The sequence below is a fragment of the Neofelis nebulosa genome, chromosome 3 (genome assembly GCF_028018385.1).
Source record: "Neofelis nebulosa isolate mNeoNeb1 chromosome 3, mNeoNeb1.pri, whole genome shotgun sequence".
NCBI lineage: Eukaryota > Metazoa > Chordata > Mammalia > Carnivora > Felidae > Neofelis > Neofelis nebulosa.
The window spans coordinates 17,741,154-17,766,972 of record NC_080784.1 but is presented as its reverse complement, the minus strand read 5'-3'; the positions used below and the strand labels follow the sequence as shown (position 1 = coordinate 17,766,972).

The 25,819-nt window shown below is 43.8% G+C and overlaps 2 protein-coding genes and 1 pseudogene across 5 annotated transcripts in view; 1 reads left to right on the top strand and 2 right to left on the bottom strand.

The window, feature by feature from the left end:
- The window catches only part of KLKB1 (kallikrein B1), a 32,409-nt gene extending 29,357 nt beyond the window's left edge, over positions 1-3,052 (bottom strand). Inside the window, exon 1 of one of the 2 annotated variants that reach the window (XM_058720008.1) lies at positions 2,941-3,052. The gene's annotated coding sequence lies outside the window, so the exon portion shown is untranslated. The remainder of the gene's footprint in view (positions 1-2,940) is intronic. The other variant, XM_058720007.1, reaches the window with a different exon arrangement.
- LOC131506421 (cytochrome P450 4V2) lies at positions 1,748-25,819 on the bottom strand. Of its 3 annotated transcripts, XR_009258923.1 has the most exons (13): positions 25,597-25,819; positions 21,486-21,598; positions 19,472-19,557; positions 18,495-18,685; positions 18,031-18,100; positions 16,090-16,216; positions 14,484-14,669; positions 12,062-12,164; positions 7,368-7,502; positions 7,093-7,272; positions 4,572-5,391; positions 3,319-3,556; positions 1,748-3,110 (listed from the first exon to the last, which is right to left on the bottom strand). XR_009258923.1 is itself a non-coding variant. In XM_058720010.1 (11 exons), exons 1-11 carry the CDS (start codon positions 25,808-25,810, stop codon positions 5,219-5,221), a joined length of 1,578 nt encoding a protein of 525 aa, XP_058575993.1. In that variant the 5' UTR covers positions 25,811-25,819; the 3' UTR covers positions 4,049-5,218. The 3 variants fall into 3 exon arrangements, 1 of the variants encoding a protein (XP_058575993.1); XR_009258922.1 differs by lacking the exon at positions 1,748-3,110 and having other exon boundaries at positions 3,275-3,556; XM_058720010.1 differs by lacking the exons at positions 1,748-3,110; positions 3,319-3,556 and having other exon boundaries at positions 4,049-5,391.
- Positions 7,981-8,845, top strand: LOC131506252 (protein SET-like; annotated as a pseudogene).

The window sequence follows — 25,819 nt, the reverse complement described above, 5'->3', positions numbered from 1 at the left end:
GTTAAGCGTCCGACTTCAGCCAGGTCACGATCTCGCGCTCCGTGAGTTCGAGCCCCGCGTCAGGCTCTGGGCTGATGGCTCGGAGCCTGGAGCCTGTTTCCGATTCTGTGTCTCCCTCTCTCTCTGCCCCTCCCCCGTTCAGCTCTGTCTCTCTCTGTCCCAAAAATAAATAAAAAAACGTTGAAAAAAAAAAATAAAAGAAGGAAGGAAAGAAGGAAGGGAGGGAGGGAAGGAAGGTGGGAGAGAGAGGAAAGAAGGGAGGGAAAGAAGCGGGGAGGGAGGAAGGGTAAGGAAGGGGAGAGGAGGTGAAAGGTGGGGAGGGGAAGGTGACGGGAGGGGAGGGGAGGGAGGAAGGAAGGGAGGAAGGGAGAAAGAGAAAGAGAGAGAGGAAGGAAGGAGGGAAAAGAAAGAGAGGGGGCAGGAAGGGAAGAGAAGGAAAGAAAAAAGAAAGAAAAGAAAAGAGAGAAAGAAAAAAACAGTTGAGAACAGGGTGGTCCTTTTACCCACAGTTGTGGACCATCTAAGTCACGTACGAGAGTCACTGTCACTCTTGTAAGCAAAGTTGAGCTGCTGGTCACTGATAACACTGACAATTATTGGACTAAGAGGCAGACTGGCTCTAACTCTGTGAACGTCCCCTGTGGGGACCAGGTGTCCTCTTGAGGCTCCATCCAATTGTTCAGGAGGAGACACTGCCACCCTCGGCTTTCATCAACAACTTTGTTTCTGGTGGTAACGGATCAACAGTAGATACAACGTCGAGCGTCACCAACGGAGTAACAATTAATTATGAAGGCACAGGAGGCCGTGAACCCAGAAGCACGGTCACAGGCTTGCGGAGCTGTGGCCACATGAAAACAATTAGTTGTGCCTGAGCGGATTCAAAGTTTTAATTTTTTTTATGTTTATTTAGTTTTGAGACAGAGAGAGACAGAGCATGAGCGGAGGAGGATAGAGAGAGAGAGAGCGAGACACAGAATCTGAGTGGGCTCCAGACTCCGAGCTGTCAGCACAGAGCCCGACACGGGGCTTGAACTCACGAGCTGCGAGATCATGACCTGAGCCGAAGTCGGACGCCCAACCGACTGAGCCACCCAGGCGCCCCGAAAAGTTTTAATTCACTCTATGTCCATAAGAATAAAACTTCAGACCTGAGCAAAAAAAGAGACCGAGAGTAAAACAATAGGGTCAAGGAGTTAGGCCTGCCTCCTGGGAGAAGATTCCTGTGCCAGCACACCCTTTACTATTCAACTCAAACATAGAGATTTAAATGATATACAGTATTTAAAAATAAAACATTCTAGAAACAAGATAAATAATGTCTAAATACAGTAATGATTTTTCTTTTGAGGAAAAGGCTGTCCTATGTTTTTTGTATAGGAGTTTGAGCATCTCCTCGATTTCCAAGAGACCTACATTGACTAATACCAGGAAAGATAGGAAGGAGTTCACGTCCACTGTCCACTACAACAACAAGAAAATGCTGGGTAAGAGGAGACAGTAAGTGACGGGAAGGAAAAAGAAAGTGCCAGGGAGTTATCTCCTAGGAGCACGAGAGCAGGAGTAGGGACAGCTACAGGCTGGGAGTTAGTTTAGAGACTGAATTCAGTGCAAAAGGGCCAGAGAAATAACCCATTTGGCGAATTTCTGGACAAGAAGCACAGGAGAGAATACACAGTCCTTTTGTAGTAATCACGGGTGAGAGATTTATCCCTGGAATTTGGAATACAGCTAGCCAGAAGGAAAATGGGGGTGAATCTCGTTTAATGAAAGCAAGAAAAAAAAAGACAAATTAGCCTGGGCAATACATCAGGATGGGGCTAAGAAACTAGACCCTTGTGTTAGGCTAATCCCAATTTGTTCTAAGATAAAGCAGGGGCCTTTTAATTTTCCTACCATCTAGAAACGATGGGAACTCTGCATTTCCTCAAACGCTATTGCATTTTTCACTTCGTACACATACAAATATCAAATCACTGTTATGCACCTGCAACTAATATAATGTCAATTAAATCTTAATTTTTAAAAATCCTATCACATTTCAATGACTAGCAGACATATGTTATCGGCTGAGGTTATCCAGCCTGGAGGAGAAGTAGTGAACAGCACAAAGGAAAGAGGATGAGGACAGAAGACCACGTCCGAAGAATAGAGCACCTTTCTCCTTCCTGCAGCTGAGCTCACAAACACTAACTGGCTTTGGGTTAGAAATGAAAGACGATCAACCTAAACAAAATGGCAATACCCTGGCGCCTGGGCTCCAGCGTGCAGGTGAACAATTGAACAGTGCACAGGGCGGGCGTGTAGCTGAACTTGCCCATCCCCGGGAATGTAGGACTCAGAGCCTCCAGGATTCTCTCCGTTTCTTTTCTGTGCATCTTCTCTCCCCTGCACCTTCTTCCCAGAGCTTCAACTGCCAACTGATCCCCAGTCTCACAACCTGAAACCTCCATCGATTCCCAAGGGGAGAATCTGAGCGGACCCTGCTTGGGTCAGTCCACTTAAGACGGTGAGATTGCCTGAGAACATGGCGTCATCAACGAGAACTGTATATTTACAGCGTGTATATATGTTGGGGAAGCAAAAAGGCGAGAAACAGAAGAAAATTGGGGGAGGTATTGATCATGGGACAGTTTCAAAGATAAAGGAGGTACTGTTCCTAAAAAAAGGAGGGAGGTTTCTAGGCAGACTCAAAAATTTGTCATGTTCCTACCAGCACCTCTTTAGATGCTGGAAAGCAAAATGTTTTGATCTTCTAGATACAGTGTGTGTGTGTGTGTGTGTGTGTGTGTGGGTGTGTGCGCGTGTGTGCGTGCGCGTGCGCGTGCCGCACAGGCAGCACCTCTTTCGTTGTAAGACAGGTCGTTTGGTCCAGAAACTGACATTCTTTTGTTGTCTGTGACAATGAACACAGCATCAGTCAGTTCACTAGCCCGTCACCTGGAGAGGTTTCCAGCCTGCAATGCTGGGTTCCAATGATGCTTGTGGTTTTGCTGATTCCCAGGCCCCTCTAGGAGATTTCACTTGCTGCTATCAGCCGAGCAAACTGTGCTGGGATCTCTACTTCGTGTCCAGTTAATTCTTCAGACTCAGGAAGACTCAGCATCAGTCTCTGACGGGGCACAAGGAACATTTTGTTGGAACGTCTGCGTAGCAGTGATGACACCAGTTCAAAAGTGCTATTTCCTTTATTACTCATTACGAATCAGTCACCCGCTAATGTGTCCTTTAAAGCTATCTATATTCCAAGATGACATCAATTCTCAGAATAAAATATAGCACCCATGATTAAAATGTAATTTATTTTTCTTGAGATACCTCTTTCAAGCAGCAGTTAGACGAGTAATAGGGTCATAGATACTTGATTATTCTCTTATTAAAAAAAAAAATCAGCATCTGCATTTTGATACCATAGACCATTCTCCCTCTAACACGGTTACGAGAGTTTCCAACTAAAACACAAATAACAAATTATTCTGGAGCTACATGAAGATCTCAGGCCAAAAGGTAACATTAAGCAATGTTTTACTTTAATTTCACATCCAGGGCAGGGCCACTGAAAGAGAGAGAGAGAGAGAGAGAGAGAGAGAGAGAAGAGAAGAGAAGAGAAGAGTAAGGAAAGGAAGAGAAAAAGAGAAAGAAGCAAGTTTTCAATCTAAATGCATAAAATTGAGAAATAATACTAATTTCCATGAATAAAACTTTGATTATCCATAGTCATCTGGAAATAAGATTTTCTACATATATCCACTTTCTAGCTAACAAAGTTAAGCATATGCTATGAACCTTTTTCAACTGTATCATATACTTCCTTGACTTTTTCTCATCAACTAAGCCACTGGGTTGTCCGCACTGGGGTGCCCTGGGATAGTAAAGTGGGTAGAGCTGGTGACCCTGGCCTAAATGACTCAGCCTGAAGCGCTTGCAAATGGCTTTGGTTTGTAATCTCTCCCTGGGACAGCCATCGAAGAAGAGAAATTCCATCCTCTTACTCTGTTGCTTCTATCTGCTATTGCCTTGGGAAAACTGAAGCAACAATGATACTATGTTCATTAAAAGTCACTTCGTAAAGGCACTGACTGAGGGGATACAGGTATTGCCTACGGAATTAGAACTCAGAGAATGTCAGTTATCAGCTTGGTAGGTATGTTCCGGAGGACTGAATTTACTGGAAGTCTAACCCTAAACTAAGTGAGGTATTCCTGAGTTACTAAATACAGATGGGTGGCTTCTCTTTTCCTTTAATGATGGAAGAGCTCTAGAAGAAATATGCCAAAATCGGAGGCAGAAAAAGCTGTGTTCTAGGGACACATCTAGCGACAGACCTGAGCTCCATCAAACAAGGGCATAACACAGCGCAGTCTATCACGGTGGGAATGGAGAGATGCACAGACCTCCATTTCCAGCCCTGTCACCCACCAGCGGCGTGACTCTGGGCAGAAACTTACCTTCTCATTGATTTCAGACGCTTCAAATAAAAGGGAGTATAAAACTAGTTAAGTTCTAAGGTCCTCCCAGCCCCAAAAGCCATTACTCAAACCTCTGAGGCACTGTGGGGGATTGGAAATTACCGAGAGGCATCTTCCCCAACTGTGTATGATATATAAGGCTAGTTGTGATGCTATGGATAATGAAGTCACGGCTATCGGCACCTGGTCAAAAGGGAAACAGGAACAGAACTTATGAGTCAACTTAAAAAATTATCAAGTCCAGGCAATATATCTGAAAAGTGCCATAATAATTCTTCTTCTCATATTTGATGTCACTCATATAATTTTAAAACTTGAGCTTCTTGGGTCTAAGTACTTAATTACCCACGCTTTTCGAATTAAATACATATGTGTACATGCATATACGTGTTCCCCAGTCAGTAAGACTACCTTTAAAAACTTCTGGAATCTCAATTAAATTATATTCTTTCGGTGTGCCAATTGAATTGAATTGGCCTGTGGATCCCTCTGCTGAGAAACCTATCATATGTTTACTTGGGTGTCGTCACTGGTTAACTCTACTTTGGGGATCGAGACCAGGGCTAAGACCTATGGTCGTGATGCAAATATAAAAACTCTTTGGGGAGCTTGATCCCAACAGAAGTGGGGACAAGAAAAAAAAAATAGGTCTGGGGACTCAGAGTATTGAACCCAGATCTAGAAATCGTAAATCCAGTTCCTTTCAAGAAAGACCGTTCACGTGACAAGGGCACAGCCCAGGACTGTGGTTAGGACGCATCTCCGTTTCTCCTCGTCAGCTTGATCCAGATGCCACTCGTTGGACGAAGGATCAGCTCTCCCGCCAGACCAAGTTCTTCTCTTTTCTGGTTGGATTCTACCCAAAAGTGTCTCAGGATGCAGGAGAGAACGACCTTTTCTTCCATTGTGGCAAATTTTTGACCTTCAAGTTAATGAAAATGGCATTACTTTAAATATGCATAGATCTCAAAGGTGAGAAATCACCGGTCCTATTAGAGGAAGCAAGCAATTTTATATTTTCACAATAAGGAGAAGCAGAGTTACTTGAGGTGTTGGTTAAAAATGAAGATTCTTAAGCCCCCTTCCCCGCCCCTACCCAGTGTAGCCCAATAGCTGGGGTGGGGCAGGTATCTGTATTTTAGCAGCAATCCCAGATGAATTCTAGGGTCACTGAAGCATGAGAACCACTACTGTAGATGGCTTATTGGGCCTTTAATTTAATTTACTACAGAGTCACCAAATAGGCTTCACATTCATCCATTTAAATCTGACCTCATTTTACTAACACCTGCATTTACATCCTCATAAAATGCTAGAGATCCTAAAGCCAAAGTGTGTATGATGCATGGTGATGTGCATCCATCCTGTTTAAGTACTTCAGCTGGCCATATGGTAAACATTCTTTGCTTCTGTTTTGCCAAATGCGATTCTTAAAAGCAACAAACATAGATATTAGGTTAAATAAAACTGCTACAGATACATTTTCTACCATATAAAATACATTCAACATGGACCCCAAATCTACAGTACTTTAAAACTACAGTATTTAGGGGTGCCTGGGTGGCGCAGTCGGTTAAGCGTCCGACTTCAGCCAGGTCACGATCTCGCGGTCCGTGAGTTCGAGCCCCGCGTCAGGCTCTGGGCCGATGGCTCGGAGCCTGGAGCCTGTTTCCGATTCTGTGTCTCCCTCTCTCTCTGCCCCTCCCCCGTTCATGCTCTGTCTCTCTCTGTCCCAAAAATAAATAAAAAATGTTGGAAAAAAAAAAAATTAAAAAAAAAAAAAAAAACTACAGTATTTAAAACTACCATGAAACTGACTGTGCTGTATGTTATGAACTGAATTCTGTCCCGGTAAATTTATATGTTGAAGCCCTACCCCACCCTGTACCTCAGAACTTGACTGTGTTTGCAGATAGAGTATTTACAGAGCCTAATTAACTTAAAATGAGGTCATATGGATGGACCCTACTCCAATCTGACTGTTTTCATACAAAGAAGAGATCAGGATACAACACACACAGGAAAGACCGGGAAGATACAGGAAGATACGGGAGAAGACGACTATCTATAAGCCAAGGTTTAGAATGATCTCTGAAGAAACCAACCTTGTTGATATCTCAATTTCAGACTTGCAGCCTCCAGAATATGAGAAAATGAGTATCTGTTGTTGAAGCCACCCAGTTGGGAGTACTTTGTTATGGTGGCCCTAGCAAACTACTCTACTTTACGACAATCTTTTTCGAGACAACAATGTAGAGTGAAGTGGAAGAAAAAAGAAACCAATTGTTAAGAGACCGTAGCCTAGGAGACATGACATCTCAAAGAAATTATTGTGAGGGGGCGCCTGGGTGGCTCAGTCGGTTGAGCGTCCGACTTCAGCTCGGGTCACGATCTCGCCGTTTGTGGGTTCGAGCCCCATGTTGGACTCTGTGCTGACACCTCAGAGCCTGGAGCCTGCTTCGGGTTCTGGGTCTCCCTCTCTGCCCCTCCCCCACTTGCGTGTGTGTTCTCTCTCTCAAAAATAAATAAACGTTAAAAATTTTAAAAAAGAAAAAGAAAGTATTGTGAGAAACCCACTACCACGTGGGCTGGAAAGATCAAACCAATTCTGATGGATACAAACCTATACAGTTTCTGGGTCCAGCAGAGAAAGGCACATATGCGAATGGGTGGCGTCCTTGCAAATTCTCAGGAAAGAACCGTTCCGGCTGGAATTCCTCAGGATTTGGGAAGTATCTTGGATCTCTATGCAGTGCATAGGGAACGATGATTGCTTGAGCGCCTTTCACAATTTTGTAACCCGCTGTCAAGAAGTAGGCAATATGCCATAAGAATGGAGCAAGACAGATGTTAAAAAAAAATCCATCTTCCCTATTATTCTAATCATAGAGTTCTTACCAACTTCACAATCTTCAGTAAGATTGCGGGCAAATAAGGGGACAGAAGGAAAAAGGCGGAGGCTCTCCTTAATGACACATTCCAGGTATCTAAGTTTCTTCAGGTCTTCTACGGTAGCAGGACGATCAGACTTTCCTGATCAAAGTAAATACACGAGATGACCATGAAAGAACCATATGGGCTTGGGGAACGGGACATCAACAAGGAATTAATCCAAGCACCGGATGTTAAATACCTACAGCCAAAGTAGGATTTCTAATATTATACATAATCAAAATAAAATTAGACAATGTGTTAAGTGAAAGAAACAAGACACAAAAGGCCACGTACCGAATGATTGAATTTATAGGAAGGGCTCAGAACAGGTATATCCACAGAGACAGAGAGGCTGACAGAGACAGGGGCTGGAGGAAGAGGGAATGGGATGTGGCTGATTAATGGTACAGGGTTTCCTTTTGGGGTGCTGAACATGCTTTGGAATTAGAGTAAAAGTGGTGCAACACTGTGAACGTACGAACTCATATACTTTAAAATAAAATGGTTAATTTTGAGTTCTCAGAGCTTCCAGATGTGCATCTTCTCTTGAGCCAGATTCTTGGACTTTCCCCACAACATGGCCCCTAATCACCTTTTGTTCCTGTGTCAAACAAAGAAACTAAGATGGTCTTGCCTTCCGGCCAGAAGAGACATCAACCTCCCTGGACTTACCAAAGGAAGAATGAGAATAGCAAGGAGCAGCTGTAATGAAATCAGTACAGATGGACTTAAGGAACAAGCCAGTGGAGAGATTTTGAAAGTAGAACAGAAATATAACAAACGCCACTGAGCATGTTTTCAAAGCAAGCTGGAAATGATCGCCAAGATCCCAAATTCTGGGGTAACAACAGTTTGGGGTAACAGCCATCCACAGATCTGTATTCCTTGGAGAGGAAGACAAAGAGGCATTGCATTATCTGACCAGAGTTGAAGTGACAGATTTGGAAGATATTAAATCAGGTGATGGAACAGATGTTCACTTTGATAAAAACCCTTCCTTCAAAAACAAAGTTCTCTCCAAAGAATTTCATCTAGATGAGAGCGTGATCCATCTTCAAAATCTACTGAAATCAAATGGGAATCGGAAAGGATTTGATAAAGCATTCAAGTCAAATGCAAAATAAAGCCATAGGAAGAGGGAGCATGAGGAACCAGGGAGCTTCTTTCTCTGGCTTACTGGCCATGTCGATGGAGGTACAGATGAGTTAGGAAGGGACATCTAAGATGATGTTTGGTAAAACCCATCACGATACTACTTGGTTCCTGCCACGGATGATGGAGAAGGGGGTGGGGGTGGGGGTGGGGGTGGAGGACGAGGAGAACACACTAAGGAAGAATTGAATGAGAATGATGGATTTCAATCTCCTGTCTTAATTTTCTCCAGCCCCCTTGTCCTCAGCCAGGCTGTTCTTGAAGTCTCTTTCTCCTCCTTTACACAATGATTCTCAACTTATTGGGATGGGGGGCGGGGGGCAATACCTTGAGCATAATACAGTAGGAAGAGAAACTCTACCATTTTCTGTTCTTAATTCATTCTTATCTTTTTCTGTCTCAACCAAAACTTCATATAAACAACACATGGGGAAAAAAGAAAAAACTTCAGCTATCTTAGCTCTGCTGGAAGCTGGTGGGTGCCCGGTCCCCACGTGGGAGTGCCTAGAATTCTAGCTCTTTTCCTCCTTTTCCTCAGTACTGGGCTCAGAGATTACTTTGTGTCTCTACGTGATTATGGACACAGTTAGCATTTACCAAAATGTATCTGGTTACTTTCTCTTGGTTTTAATTTTTTTAAAAATGCATTTCTAGATCAGGGAAGGGTGGGTTTCAGGTGTTTGGGTCGGTGAAGTGGGCATCTTGACAATATGGCTTCTCGAGAACTTCAGCATGTTTAATTGTGATGTTTAATGGACATCCTTATAGTTTAACATGACACTTTAGAAATAAAATTCTCTCCTAGTGCCTTGATGCCTACCACTCCATGGGAGACTCGGCGAGCCTGTAAGACCGTATTTGGGATTGACATTCTCTACTGTAATTTTTGTTCCTGTTTATTTTTAAATTTTCTTTTTGTTTCACTGGAGCGAAAAGATGATGCTTGGCTTTAAACATGAACAGGGCACAAGTGGCTTTGTTACAATAAAACTAAATACACACAGATAAATGGTTAATTTTATGTGTAACAAGAGGAATTTATACCTGCAACTCAATACCCAAAGATGAGTTGCTCATGAAATTTTAGAACTAATACTGGGGATAGAAGAAAAAGTGAGGGACAATCAGTAGAAAACATGAGAAGCAGCAAAATAAGGCATCTACTAATAATGATGCTTTAATCACATGAGATCAACAGCAAAAAGTACAACAGCAACGAGCTGGATATCGTACAGGTTACGAAATGTGACCATGTTCTAAAAACACTTGTGAGCTTCTGAAAGACCAAGTTTACTCACCACAGGCAATATGGGAGAATCGAAATCAATCCAGAAAAAAATAAATAAAATGACGATAGAAACAGAGCCAAAAAGTTAAGATTGCCTCCATTCTACAAAATAAAGTCTTCCTTCTTGAGATGTCTAGGCCTCACACAATCCGAACTCAAAACTACTTGTCCAACCTCATCTCTCAATACATTGTACCACATGTGTTAAATTCTAGCTGCCCCTCACGATTCACTACTGTCCTCCAAACTTTTCCATTTCTGTGCCATTGTCCATCTGGTTCTCCTCTTTCTAGAATGTCTTCCCACTCCTGCTTTTTCCTTCCCCACTTCTCTTCTCTATGAAGAGACACCATTTTGTTGGCCGGTTGACCCAATCTTTCATTTTCTCCTTCCAGCTATGGGAGCCACGTGATGTGTGATTCAACAAAGGATAAAGTTGATGGCACAATGCATAGCCTCTGTGTGGTCGGCTGGTAATGGCTCCTATATATGTCAGGTGCTAATCCCTGGAACCTGTAAATATTACCTTATTTGGGGAAAAGGTACCTTTACAGATTTGATTCAGTTAATGATATAAAAACGGGGAGATTATTCTGGATTATTCATCTGGGCTCCGAATGCCATCACAAATGTCTTTATAGGAGAGGATGAGAGAGATTACACAGACACACACACACACACACACACACACACACACACACAGAGTGAAGAGAAGGGGGTGTGAAAATAGAAGCTGAGATTTGAGTGATGTGGCCATAAACCAAGGGATAGGCTGGTGGCCACCAGAAGTGGGAAGGAACAGATTCTCTCCTAGAGCTTCTAGGAGGAGTACAACCCCACCGACACATTGACTTCGGCTCAGCAGTACTGATCTTGGATTTCTGGTGTTCAGAACTGTGAAAAAAATAAATTTCTGTTGTTTTAAGCCACCCAGCTTGTAGAGTGTATTACAGAAGGCACAGGAAACTAATACATCCTTCATCCCCTCCTCCCCTTCCTCTTCATCTTGAAGATACACACGAGACCTCGAACAACAATCAAGGGCACAAAAGCCAAGATGGTGAAGAATAGAGAGAAAAAAAGAGCAAGACTGAGACTCTGTGACATCCCTATTGACCTCAGCCTAGGACTCCTCACCTGTTGATTGCTGGTTGTGTAATAGAAATAATGGCCTCGGAACTGGAGAGTGTGATGCTAAGTGAAATAAGTCCTACAGAGAAAGACAGATACCATATGTTTTCACTCTTATGTGGATCCTGAGAAACTTAACAGAAGTCCATGGGGGAGGGGAAGAAAAAAAAAAAGGTTAGAGAGGGAGGGAGCAAAGCATAAGAGACTCTTATAAACTGAGAACAAACTGAGGGTTGATGGTGGGGGGGGATGGGTATTGAGGAGGGCTCCTTTTGGGACGAGCACTGGGTGTTGTATGGAAACCAATTTGACAATAAATTTCATATTTAAAAAAATAAAAAATAGGGGCGCCTGGGTGGCGCAGTCGGTTAAGCGTCCGACTTCAGCCAGGTCACGATCTCGCGGTCCGTGAGTTCGAGCCCCGCGTCGGGCTCTGGGCCGATGGCTCGGAGCCTGGAGCCTGTTTCCGATTCTGTGTCTCCCTCTCTCTCTGCCCCTCCCCCGTTCATGCTCTGTCTCTCTCTGTCCCAAAAATAAATAAAAAACGTTGGAAAAAAAAATTAAAAAAAATAAAAATAAAAATAAAATAATAATAAATTAAAAAAAAAAAAAAAAGAAAGGATGGCCTCTCCGCTTCACCCAACTTCCCTCTCATTTGTGGCCAGACGCAATCCTATGGGAAACAGCTCTCCTGGATTCCCTCTCACTAACATCACCTGCTCCCCACTGCTCCCAAATATCACCTTCTTCTTATCACTCAAGTGCACAGCCAGGACTCCATACTTTATGGACAATAGCTGGTTCATCTAGTAAGCAGTGAGGTCCTTGGGGACAGTAGCATTTATCTATGCACCTCCGGTGTCTAGCCTAGGGCAGTCACACGCCAGGTGGTTGGCCAATGCCTGTAAGTGAACAGGGGAAGCCTTGCAAAGGAGACAGTACTGGAAGGGAATCCCATAAGGGAGGCTTCCTGCTTATTACACTGTCTTTACAACAGGTCCTACAGCACATCCTGAATGAGCATGAATGGCTTCTGTTTCGGCGGACGTGGGACCCACAGAGCAGCTGATGTTGGGGCCAAACATACCAAACACTTCCTCCAGTTCACTGTCCACGTGTTTCTGGACTTCTGGGTAAGAACCCAATAGATATAAGGACCAGTTTATTGCTGCTGCAGTCGTGTCATGGCCCTACAAAGGTGAGAAGAAACAATGGCTTAAAGAGCAGAGCTATATCGAGAAGATTGGACAGGATGACTCCATTTTGAATTGGATCTGACAGTTGCAATCTGACTCCAGAACATAACAAATTAATCCCATACAGCATCTCACCTTGGTGACAAACAAACATATAAAACAATCCCTTCCTGCGTAGACGGACACTTGACCATGACATGGAGCTGTCTACTTGGTAAGAAGTGGCTCAGCTGTGCTGATAAGGGGGCGGGCGTTCCAAGGAACGGGGTAGGCCAGACAGTTTTGAAGTGGGGGGCGGGGGGAGGAAGTCTGGCTTTTCTGAGCCAACTTGCCAGAACTGTACTTCTCCACTTCCCCTATTTGCAAGGTAGGCTTTACCCATTGAGTATGGGTATGTACCCAGGGAGTACATATGCAGTTCTGAGTAATTCTCCAGAGCAAGAAGTTGATTAACAGCTTCATTTAATTTTGCCAAGTTCTAGGCAAAACACTAAGCACTAACTAGGTGCAGAAACTAACATGATTGTTCTTTCCCAGAGCTTCATGAAATACTTGGTACTATAATTCACATTTTAGAGATCAAATACCGAGACAGAGCTTCCCATTTTGTTTTATCTGCTACCCAGAGCGAAACTAAGCATGGAATTCACAGGAGCGTGCTGCTGGGAGAGGGTAGGGGTAAAAACCTTCATATGTAATGACTGGCTCCCAGGCAGTTAAAGGCACGGCCCCAAGAGCCTGCATCCATGTTATGGAGGATGTCACGTTAGGTCACGACGTGATAGTTTGTGGCATGCCTATTTGATGCAAAGGAGAAAAAAAAATGTAGAATTTCAGACTGTTAAAACTGGAAGAAAGAGATCATCAGGCTGGTTGTCTTCACGAAGGTGAGAGGGATGTTTGCATGCCCTACACACGTATGTATGTGTACGTGTAGGTGCATGCATGACAATGCATGTGTGTGCACTTGTATGCATGTGTGTGCACTTGTATGCATGTACGTGTGTGTGCGCACGTGTGTGCATACAGGGTGGAGATGTGAGAAGGTCTCTCCACCTCAACATCAAATAATAATAGCCAAGATCTACGGTATGCTTCCTGGGCACAATTGTTGGTACGCTTGAAAACATCATTCATCTAATCCGTGAGGCCCGTGCTCGAACAATGAGGACACCGAGGCCCAGAAAGGCTCGATGAGGTGCCCAAGGTTACACCTCTAGGACAGCTTATGGCGGGGGATCTGGCCCCAGAACCTACGTGCTTAACACCTCTCCACTTTTTAGCTCCGTGGGTGTCCATTTTCCACATAAAATTTCTTTCCGGTAAAGCGCTCTGCTTAAAAAAAGAAGTTTAAAAGTCACTGCCCTAGCCCATCTCTCTGTCGTACACATAGGAAAGCGATGACAGAGATCGGGGAAGATTGGAAGCATCTCACAGGGCCAGTGAGCTCAGAGCCGGGAGGAGAGCTCAAGCCTACAGACGCTTAACGCGACCCGCTTTCAGCTACAGGACACAGACCGACCTCCCTCGGGACGAAAGGACGGATGTGCTCTAGCATTACATCTAGACGGGCCCGGGGGGTGCAGCTAACACACCCGTGAGCATGTGCTGAGCCATCGGAAATGGTGGATGCCTTTTGCTCACCTCCGCTTCCAACATATTACCAAGCGGTGCTTAAAAAAACATTTCTTTATCTCTATCTGGCAATCCACATATATTGAGAGACTCACCCCTTGTGATATTTAATACAGTTAGAATTCTCTTTGTCAAAAACTGCATCTTTTATTATTACTATTATTACTGGAAGACCGGAGATCTTTTTTTTTTTTTTAGAATCTCAAACTGGTTAAATTGTCCATGGGGCGGCTCTTGTTCTCTTTCTAAGGTAGGGCAGCTCAGGGCAGTAGCTAAGGACTCATTGGTAAAGGCAGGAAGCAAACGGGCTTCTTTCAAAGGAAGTAGTGAAGAAACAGACCAGTGGGTTTCACAGACTAAAAAGAACACAGCAATTGCTGGCCGCTCTTCTTCTTGGAAAAGTCTGACAGACCTTAGATTTTCTTGAGGGGAAAAAAAAAATGTGTCTATGCCGTACCCACCATGACTCCAAGATTTTTCTGAACACGGAAGTTGACCTGATACTTAATCAGGTTCTTAAATTGTGTAAATTTTAATGCTAATCTGATGACCCTTCCTTAGCTCTATGAAGCTATTTAAAAATTGCACTACACTTTAAAAAAATAATGTTGTAGATTCTAAAAAAATAGCTGGAATTTATTTAATGATACCTGAAAATAACATGATGATATACAATACCTCAAACATGAAAGTGTCCACTTCTTCTCGAACCTCTTCGTGACTTAGCTTGTTCCCTTCATCATCAGTCACATTTAAAAGCAAGTCAAGAAAAGCCCTGCGTTTATTCTTGGAGGGGGAAGAGTCCTTGTCACCACTTCTGTGTTCTTCGTCTCTCTTCAGTTCCTTGGCCCGTTCAGAGATGACCTGTGATTTAAATCATCATATGCTTTGATCTGGAATTTGTTATAATCTAACAATACACTCTCCTGTGCAAATATCCCAGCTTCTTTAACTTATTTTTTCTAAACCTTTCCTATCCTCAATCACCACTTAGGCTTTTGTAAAAATATAGTCAAGCTGCCTGTTAACATTTTATGGCATTCTTTGATAAGACTTGTAAACATGAATTTCATTGTCGGACAGCTTCAGAATTTTCAAGTGCCGTTTTTACAGACTTTCCAGTGGGGTGTAACGGTCTACTAGATGGTACCCTAGAGTTCTCCTACAGCCTGGTTGATTGCCCTATATGCATCGTTAACACAGACTGGCAACCTATATCCAAAACAACATCATGATCGCTTTGTGATTTTTGAATTGGAAATAGGAACAGCCAGTTAATTTTAATCTTTTCTAAGTTAAAATGATACTAGAAAGGCCCTTTGCCTTTGAAAACTACTGTCTAATACGAACATCTTCCAGAAGACCCTCATAATACTTGTCTCTATGTTCTTTTAACATAGCACCTTGTTTGTTAATAAATATTCATAGCTCATACCTCATTTTGCCATTTTAATAAACTCCCTTACTAAACTAACCTACTTTAGAGTAGGGAACATACGTGTCTTATTATTATATCTCTAACACTTGGCAAAGTTTTAGCACTTAGCAACTGCTTAATCAATATTTACTAAAGCGCGCCTGGGTAGCTCAGTCAGTTAAGCATCCGACTTCAGCTCAGGTCACGATCTCACACTCTGTGAGTTCGAGCCCCGCGTCGGGCTCTGTGCTGACAGCTCGGAACCTGGAGCCGGCTTCGGATTCTGTGTCTCCCTCTCTCTCTCTGCCCCTCCCCTGTTCATGTTCTGTCTCTCTCTGTCTCAAAAATAAATAAAAACATTAAAAAAATTACTAAATACATTGAAATGTAATCAGGTTGCCTGCTTTTTTCCATTATTCAATTCAAATTTTATGAGACTCAGGCTTCATGGTCCTACACTGAGGATATTAACAAAAGCACAAAAATCTTGGACTTAAAAAAGTCCTATGGGGCGCCTGGGTGGCTCATTCGGTTAAGGATCTGACTTCGCCTCCGGTCATGGTCTCACGGCTCATGGGTTCGAGCCCCGCATCAGGCTCTGTGCTGAGTGCTCAGAGCCTGGAGCCTGCTTCGGATTCTGTGACTCCCTCTTTCTCTGCCCCTCCCCCTCTCGTGCTCTGTTTGTATCTCTCTCAAAACTAAATAAACATTAAAACAAAATTTTTTTAAGTCCTAGAAATGGATGGTAGCAATGGTTGCATAGCAATTTGAATGTACTTAAAGCCCCCCAAATTGGACGCTGAAAACGGCTATAAGGGCGAATTGTTATATTATATCACACTAAAAAAAAATGAATTGAGGACTTACCTTATTGGTAAAATCATGTAGGATCTTCAGGTTCCTTTTGTGTTCCCATCCTTCTTTATACATAAGAAACAAAAAGTCAAGCCAGAGCCACGGCATCCTCATTCTTCGAGATATCAAATCACTCATCCTGTAAATGGGATAAAAATACGGTAGCCGATACACCGGAAATGTCTCTTTCCTCGGCACCTATTCAATGCCTGCTCTTAACGAGGGAAATAAACGGGAATGAGGAGGACTTATCCGAAAGGCTACTAAGAGCCCTGTGCTTCATGCTCAACAATGAATGCACGGGCTTTTACACGTCCAGTGAAGCTTAACATTTTAATGGTTTCATTAGCAGAAGGGAGAATTTGTTATAACACATCCGGAAGAGATGGGCACCTGAGGCCTGCTTCTCCTTCTCCAGAAAGAGTTCCTGACCTCCCAAGGCTGCTGTGGCTCTGGGATCACCCACTGGGATGAAATCTGCCAGTTTTTAATATGCACTCATTCGCTTAAGCACGCCTCCGGAGTGACAGAAAGGCAACTGGTCGTCCCCTTCTGCAGAGAAGTGCTCGCCGAATACCCATGTGTCACACAGCTGTCCCGAGTGCCTCCCTTGTCATGTCCAGCAAGATAGCAGCCAGACCTCTGCGTGATCTCCTCCTTCGAGACGGGCTTAGACACCGATTCTTTAGAGAGGCTTTGCCGACCACTCACCCATAGGACGTAGCCCTCTTTCCCTCTCTAATGTCAACTTGATCGTTTCTTTCTAAGCAATTGTTAGAGTTTATGTTTACATTCATCTGTTTCACTGTGTGTGTCCCTGCTTTCTTCCTATTTGTGTGAGGCGATACAACTAGTCAGGACTAGTGCAGTGGATGGCAGGTTATAGACGCTCAGTACGCATTCATGAAAATAAGGTGAAATGAGCAGTGAACTTCAAGATAGGATGTGTCAGATCAAATCCTGGCCCTGACTCTTAATAGCTGAATAACTGCCAGCCAGTTTCAAGGTAAAACTTGATGATTTCCATGAAAAAATAATACACACTCAGCAGAAAACACGGGAAAGGAGAATGAACAGCCACAAAAACAGAACACAGTCAGAAAAAGAGACGCACGCACGCCAACAGTAATAACCGTAACTGATATTTTGGTATAGTGCCTTCCAGTGTTTTCTTCCTATAAATCATGTTTTTCAAATGTTTACTCATTTATTTTGAGAGAGGGAGAGAGCAAATGGGGGAGGAGCAGAGAGAGAGGGAGAGAGAGAGAGAATCCCGAGCAGGCTCTGCTCTGTCAGTGCAGAGGCTGATGCAGGGCTCGAACTCACAAACCGTGAGATCATGACCTGAGCGGAAATCAAGAGTCAGACGCTTAACTGACTGAGCCACCCAGGTGCCCCTCCTTCTATAAATAATTCTTTTTTTTTTTTAATTTTTTTTTTTTAACGTTTATTTATTTTTGAGACAGAGAGAGACAGAGCATGAATGGGGGAGGGTCAGAGAGAGACGGAGACACAGAATCGGAAGCAGGCTCCAGGCTCCGAGCTGTCAGCACAGAGCCCGAAGCGGGGCTCGAACTCACGGACCGCGAGATCATGACCTGAGCCGAAGTCGGACGCTTAACCGACCAAGCCACCCAGGCGCCCCTATAAATAATTCTTTATACCTGGTGGTTATCATACCAAAAATCTGGTTTTACCTATATCACTTAGTGTCATAATGTAATCCCTCAACATATTATAAAATAATCGTTTTAACTTATGGCATCATCTGGGTGTGTTATCATTTACAAAACCGTTCCTCTACTGCTCAAATACATGCTTTAACGACTGGGTTAATTTCAGTATAAAGTTTCATTTTGAAACAATGAAAAAGACACTCACAAATTATCAGCAATCCTTTTCAAAGCCCTAATCAAGAACCATTTTAAAGACAATCCAAAGGACTTCATTTACCTATAAATTGCACGGACGTACTCGGAATCATCATTACTTTGAGCTCCAACGTTCTTCCCCATGGCTGTTTCTGTAAAATAGAGGCACGAAGCAACCATTCAATTCCATCACCTATCCTGCGTTCATTTTCCAGGGGCCACCCCTTAAAAAGAAGACGTAGGTCCTGCTCAGTTCTTATAGGTTTTGAAATTGTTCTCTCCCCCTTTTCTCTTGTACCTTCTATTCCCTGTTCCTGCTGCTGCTGCTTCCTTCCCTCTGACCTTCCTGGCATGTTGGCTTTGTGACAATCCTGCCCAAAGCCTTAGCAGGGGCTGCTGCTTCTCAGGCGGCTGAGCAACGGGACCATCCTGAACAATCCAGGAGCCTTTCCAATCCCCTCCTTGGCCTTCCCAATGGAATATTAGTTTCTGTGTGGGCCAGTCTACACTACACCGTACCTTTAGAAACAAATCACTGAGACTTACCACAAATTATATCTAAGGCACAAAGAGTGATGTAAAAAAAGCAGTTAAAGGCTTCTTGGTTAACATGTTTTTCAAGCTTATTAACCAATACATTTGCTTGTTCATTCATGACATCTAAGAAATCTTCCAGAATTGTAAAATGGAAAGTGGGTGTTAACAATTTTCTCCTAGATCGCCACTTGTTTCCAGTACTAGAAATAACAATACATGGTTACAAATAAAAGAGAAACAGAGTGTAAATTTAGCCAGTTCAACAAAATTCTCCCAAAACAGCTTAATCTATAGGTTCTCGCGTGCTTTGGTCAGAATGACAAAGACTCATATATAGTCACAGAATGTGGGCATTTTAGATCTTTTTCTAAATTGGGTCGTATTTAAAGGAGCCCTCATAAAACTTGACAAATGGAAGAATTTGTCTCAATTTCTGAGTTTCCAAGTTAGAATATTTTGTCTCCCTTCGATTACTACCTTAGTCCTCAGATGATCCTGATGATCTGTGATTCTCCTTTGATCTCTATTCTCTTCAGATTCTTCACAGACCCACAAGGGTCCCGCCTCTCTCTTGGTGGGTCCTCTCCCAGAGGATGGAGTCCTATTTTTGGACACCAGCTCCAGGACTGAGGTTTTTGTGCTCCCTATACTTGGCTGGGGTTGACTGCCCTTTTCACTGGATTTTCAAGATTTGCCTGTTCCAAACGCTCCTTTCCTTTACTCCATTCACACACCAGGACCTGATTCTTCTCGGGACACTGGTCATCACCATTGCTGAGTACCATGGCTACAGGTTACCATACACGCTGGACTCCTGTCCGTCAGAGCCCAGTGTTCTCCAGTCCTTTCCTTCCGGCTTCTCCCCAGCTTCCTGGTAGCACAGTCTCGGGATGGGAAGATTACTTTGTGCCAATTCCCGACATCACAAGTTACCAATAGAAGGAACTGATTCTACGAGACGGCTTTACAAAGCGACAACGACATACCTGGTAAGGAGTCCCAGGCCAAGCCATGGTTCTAGGAACTTGTACACACAGGATTTGTCAATTTGACTCGAACTACTTAAAATTACCTTGGAAAGAGGGGAAAAAAAATTGAGAGATATATAGATATCAAAATAATTTCAATTATAAGAGTACAGGACCACCTTTTAAAAAAATTTAGCATCTTATCTTTTTTTTTCTTGATGTGTATTTATTTTTGAGAGAGAGAAAGCGTGCATACACACACACACACACACACATACACACACATACACACACACACACACAGAAAAGCAGGGGAGAGGCAGAAAGAGAGGGAGACAGAGGATCTGAAGTGGGCTCTGTGCTGACAGCAGAGAGCCTGATTCGGGACTCGAACTCATGAAGCATGAGATCATGAACCGAGCCAAAGCCAAATGCTTCACCGAGCCATCCAGGTGCCCAGAACACTACTTTTTAAAGTAACGTCTCGTAACTATTTCTCTGCGATTCATTTTTATTCCTGTGCCTCTAAAAAAGTCAAATAGAGTGTTGAACATACAAGTGTCATTCGGTCTTGGGGACCAAATGGAGTTGAGAGAAAGGAAAATGTCCAAGAGGATACCCTGGCTCCTACCATGAACTAGGAACCAAGAGGAGTCATTGACTGTGGGTAGGGGGACGGGGGAGAGGAGCTAGGTGAATCCAAGGACGACCATGTCTAGGAAGATAAAAGTCACAAGTTCATTTGTGGGCATGTTGACTTGGAGACATTCAAGTCGCTATGGTCTGAAAGCAGGTAGGTGAGATGCTCAGGATAGGACTTGAACTAGAAGTGCATATTTGAGTGTCCCCAGCATGTAGGCAACACTGATGGCCTTGAGTATGATTAGACCCCCCGGAATCCAAGTGAGGTAGAAAGGATGAGCATTTAGGTCTGAGCACAAAGTGCTGCCCGGGCTCCTTGTTCCAGTCCTGCATTCTGGATAGATCTCCACCCACACATACCAAGCCTGCTCACACCAAGTCAGCCATGGCTGAAATCCTATGCCTGTCTCCTCATTATCTACTCGGAACCAGGCTGCTACAGTGCGGTACAAGAGGAAGCACACATTTTCACGGCAATATCTAAGAAAGACATATCCCAGCGCCATCGCCTAGGAAATTCTGTTTTTAATTTTGTTCCATGCAAAGAAACCCTGCTTACCCCATTTTTACTCCCTGACCCAAATCCTTTGCTCATCAAACCACAAGATAGTCTCCCCAGAGTCATAATGATAAGTAAAACGTATTCTTTGGGAGTACACTCCCAATTTCAATAGCATGGATTAATGATATCTGCCCTATCAATATCAGATGAGCATTCTTTTTTAAGAAAATTAACTTGGAGTAATACATTTGTAATGGATAGGAGACTCAGAGCATCTTGAGAGAAACACTCATACTTTATTAGTCTTATATTTTTAGACTGAGAAAACAATGTCTGGCAGGTAACATGTGCTCACCTTGTGGAATAACCTATTTGTGGCTCTATAAAACTGTATCCTTGTGTAGACTTTTCAAAAAAGGAGAATGTGTTAGACCTGATATCAGATGGGCACAGACATCTAGAGGCTACTGCCCACCCCCCATATTTACACTATATCTGGAAAGCATTAAATGGCACCCACATAGCCAAAAATATTTAGTGAAATGCTCAGTATACTAAATTCAGTGGCTCAGTAGGTTGAGCTCACTCAGTAGGTTGCGCTCAGTAGGCTGAGCATCCGACTTCGGTTCAGGTCATGAGCACATGGTTCGTGAGTTCAAGCCCCGCGTCGGGCTCTGTGCTGATGGCTCAGAGCCTGGAGCCTGCTTCGGATTCTGTGTCTCCTTCTTTCTCTGCTCCTCCCCCACTTGTGCTCTGTCTCTCAAAAATAAATAAATGTTCAAAAAAAGTTTTTTTAATGTAATAACATTTTTGCTATCTTTATTTGGATGAGACTCTCACACCATCAAATATACAGTGGAAAAGTGATCCTATTTCCCACACACTCACCTCCACGTTTTCTGCATTATAAATGGCCAAGAGTGGTACTGGTCCAAGCCAGAGTTTCAGCAGTGGAAAATGCCGATATTCTTCTGTGTAACAAATTAGCTGCTGAAAAAATTCTGGGAGGAGAGATTTAATTTTAAGTGAGTTTCTTATTGTGCCTTTTGGGTTGTTTACTTTGGGCAAGTCATTTAATATTTGCCAAGTCTCTCACATCTTCGAGGTCCACCACACTGTTCCTGTTAAAGGCTATAATGACTGAATTGTGAGGGTAATTTAATTATGAGTAAGATAATGTACAAGAAACGTGTACCTCCAAAGGACCCAATCCCTACTCTCAGGGAGCTGCTAACTATGGGAGATGGTCACTTCTGTAATACCAGACAAAACAAAATGGTTGCTAAGATAGAAGTTTAGGTCTGAGGAGTTACTGGTCCTCATGGACAGGACTGAAAAAAAAATTCATCAAGGAGACGGTATTCGAGCATTAAAACATGAGTTGTATTTTTATAGGCAGAAAAGGGGAAGTAGGAGTCGAGACAGAATGTAAACCAAGCAGCAGAAACAGCAGAGCAGAAGCATGAAACTCTGAAAATTCCCTGTAGGTGCAGCCACAACATTAGATGGGGTGATATCATTGGGAGGGGAGATTGGAGCACTGGAGGGTTTGATTTGCTTTTACACACTCATTGGCGGTTTCTGATGAGGATTGGCAAGACTGGAATCGTATTTTAGGACAGTAACACCAGTGTGTGTGAGATCTGTGAATCACCTGGGTATACTGGGGCCACAGGAAGCCGCTGGGGGTGGGGAAAAGGCTGGAGTTCAATGCAGCCAGGGTTAGGGGCATTGGCTGCGCTTTCTGGCTGGCGTTTGCATCAGGTTTGGGGAAATGGTGACCATCAATCCCAACTCCAGCATCAAAGTAGTGTGGAAAACTCGGGAGTCAACACTTTCCGTGTTGAAATCCACGAAGCCCCTGTCTGGGGAATGCAGCATGGCCTCAGGAGAGATCAAGCCATTACAAAATTCTCAGTGAAGAAATGCCGTGTCGATGAGTGCCATCTGGGTAGAAACAAACGATAGCAGCCAGTGACCGAAGAATTGAGACACAGGGTCCAGGCCTCAGAGAAAAACCTGGCAAAGGTGAGGCATGTTTTCAGAACACAAGTCAAACAAGATGAGGTTAAGGGAGGATTTGAGTCCCAGCTGGCCAAGTGATTACATGTTAGGAAATGGACCAGAAGCCTCCTTCCACTGCTGGGAAAATCCAGCTAGGGAGGGGTGAGGAGAGGCGGGCTAGCGGGTAGGCAGATGTGGATGCAGGGCTTCTCCTGGGCAGAGGGAATGCCTGATTGACAACAGCAAGGCTAATTTCAACCTCACTGTGAGGCTACTAATATGGTACTTAAGGTACTTTGACAGAGTTGTTTCGACATGGGAATTTGGGCACCAGGGACAAATTGATATGGCATAAAAAACAAACTATTCAACTTTTCAGCACTGTTTTAATGTCAATAACGTGCGCAGGCTTGGCCCATCCCTGCTCTTCATCCATCATTAAGCTTCACCCAATCCCAGGTCAGGTTGTGCACAGTGCAGTAGGACAGGAGCTCACGGATGTCCACTCCATGTAATACTAAATACATAGTAATGACTTTTTTAAGTGTTTGCAGGTTTCAGCACATCGAAACCTAGTAATAATTATCCTAAAAGAGCTAACATCCATTATGTCCTATTCATTTACAGCAGCAAGTTATTCTATGTCTGAGCTAGAGTTAGCGTTTTTGATGCACTGCCTTTTACGCCTCACCATCGTTAAATGAAAGGCACGATTACGGTCACAATTGACGAAACTTGCCCACTATCACAGGGAGTAAATGATGGAACCTGGCTTTGTACTTAAGGCGGTAAGACACTACAGTGCTCCATCTTGACCATTACGCCATATTGCCTTCAAGTGTCACCTGGTCTTTAATCCTTAAAATAACTGTCATACAATTAACTTACAAGTTAAGGGTAAAAACTCTAACTTAGAAAATTTTAATATTGGCTTTACACATCTTGGTACTTCTGTGTTGGGTACATTTACATTTATAAATGCCGTATCTTCTTATTGGATTGACCCCTCTATTATCATGAATACCCTGTTGGTCTTTTATTTCAGTCATCGTTTTAAACTCTATTTTGTCTGGTGTAAGGGTAGCTTCCCAGTTTTCTTTCGGTTTCCATTTGCATGAAACATCGTTTTCCATCCCTTCGCTTTCAGTCTGTGTGTGTCCTTATGTCTGAAGCGAGTCTCTTGTAAGCAGCATAAAAATGGGTCTTGTTTTCCTATCCATGCAGCCACACTGTGTGTTCTTATTGGAGGATGCAGTCTATTTACATTTCAAGAAATTATCAATACTGCCATTTTGTTCAGTGTCTTCTGGCTGTTGCTGTAGTTCTCCTCCTGCTCTTTTCCCTTTAGAGAGTTTTAAACGACTCCTCAAATGAAAACAACTTGGTCGCAAAGCCGGACACGGAGCAAAGCTTTGCCTGATGCCAAAATCCAGTTACTTGTGGATGGATTAAAAAGTCCCTTCGTCGAAGCCAGGATATTGTCACCCTTTTCACTTAGAAAGTAACTCCAGGGAGAATTGCTTTAACTATTCCAATCAACTCACAAGTTTATTTTGAAACAGGTCTCATTCACTAGAGATTTCAATTTTCGGAATAAATTCCCAAAAGAATCCGATGAGATTTCTCAAGCATATTATTTCTTGCGGGGAAATGGGAGCCCTATATATCGCCACAGTTACTCTGTAATGCTATAAAGTCTCAGGGTAGAAGGAGAGGTTAGCTCTGCTTTTAGTATCAACCTAGATGAGTTCTACAAACACGGTTCTCAGACCTCTAGATGCGGTATTGGATAACTTGTACCATTAGTCACACTGATGTTTAATTGGTGAAAGGTTAACTTGGATTTCTTCTGCCAGGGAACATTTTCGATATTTTGATAAACACCCCCCAGGTCACTCCCGCCCCATGAGGCCTTATCTATTTCTGTGGGGATGCAATGACAGCATGAGGGTCAGGGGTGGGGGGAGGGGAGAGCTAGAAAAGAAATAATACTTCAAGTTTTGGAGTTAATGTTCAACTTGTAAAACTGCTATTTACAAATTAATCTGAGGCGAAACTGGATTGTGGTCCTCGGCTCATTTTAGAACCTGTCATTTGGGGCAAATCTTTTGAACCCTGGGTATCCCCATTTGCACACCCATGAAAACGGAGTGCTAAGATCGAATTCACTGTCTCTGATGGGCGACTGTAAAACCAGGTGCTTCTGAGAACTTTCTCACTCACGGTGATTTTTTCCCCTCATCCATGAAACCTAACAAAAACAAGAAACAAAAACAAAAAACAAAAACAATGCACTGTTTCATAAATAAGGCTTTTAAAACCTGGTGTGTTAAGTTTGCCAGATGGCCTTGCCCTCGTATCGTAGTTTACTGTTACTACCTAACCTCCTTAAAAGAACTAAAATAAGAAGGTCAAGAAGGATAGAAAGTTGTGGTCAAATCTTGTGATGCGGGGAGGGAGGGAAGCCTCAGATGAAATCTCTAGTCCCTGATTTTCGGAGGGCAGTGGGTGGGTGGAGGATGATGGGACTGTTTTCAGGTGCATTCCCTGCTCCAGGGAAGTTTCTGCTGTTAGGCTTTAACAGCCAAGAGAGAACACAGGCGGTGTTTAGAGATAGGAACAGCTACCAAGTGGGAAAAGAAGAGAAGAGGAAGAAGGACAGCTTATACATACTGCGTTCCAGCCGATGCACAGAGAAAAAATTGATGTGAAACAGAGGCAGGAGCAATTTTATCAGGGGTCGTAAGGGCAAACCGGATAGAACTGGGAACCCACTCTCCAGCAGGGGACAGATTCTTGTTTCTCCAAAGCGGCCCTCAAGTCGTGGTGCTCTAGGCTGATGAGAAGGGGGGCTGGCGGGGAGCAGGTGCGGACCCGGCTGAGCCCGGGGCGGGTAGGGGGGAGGGGGGGAGGGGGGGGAAGCTCCTGCACCCTGGGCCTTCCTGCTGGCGGGTCCGCGCAGGCTAGGAAGCCCACCGGCCCCCGCGTCTCTTACCTTTCCCTTCTGGCTTCATCATCAGCGCGTGTCCCACCAAGGGGTAGCAGCCGGGCAACGTGGGGAGGCCCCTCAACTGCTGCCATTGCCGCGCGCACCTCGCCACCATCTGCAGGAGGCTCAGGAGAAGAGTGGCTCCCGCCACGGAGACGGCGCCCAGCGCGCCCCAGATCAGCAGCTTCTGCCCCAGGCCCACCAGCCACAGCGCCAGCATCGCGCCGGC

What these genes read in the sequence shown, in the direction of transcription:
- LOC131506421 (XM_058720010.1), bottom strand. Translation starts at nt 25,810, where the DNA reads ATGCTGGCGCTGTGGCTGGTGGGCCTGGGGCAGAAGCTGCTGATCTGG. An exon ending in ATAATGCAGAAAACGTGGAG is followed by an intron (nt 19,558 to 21,485) that starts GTGAGTGTGTGG and finishes CCTCTTTCCAAG; the next exon opens with GTAATTTTAAGTAGTTCGAG. An exon ending in TACATGATTTTACCAATAAG is followed by an intron (nt 14,670 to 16,089) that starts GTAAGTCCTCAA and finishes TTTAAATCACAG; the next exon opens with GTCATCTCTGAACGGGCCAA.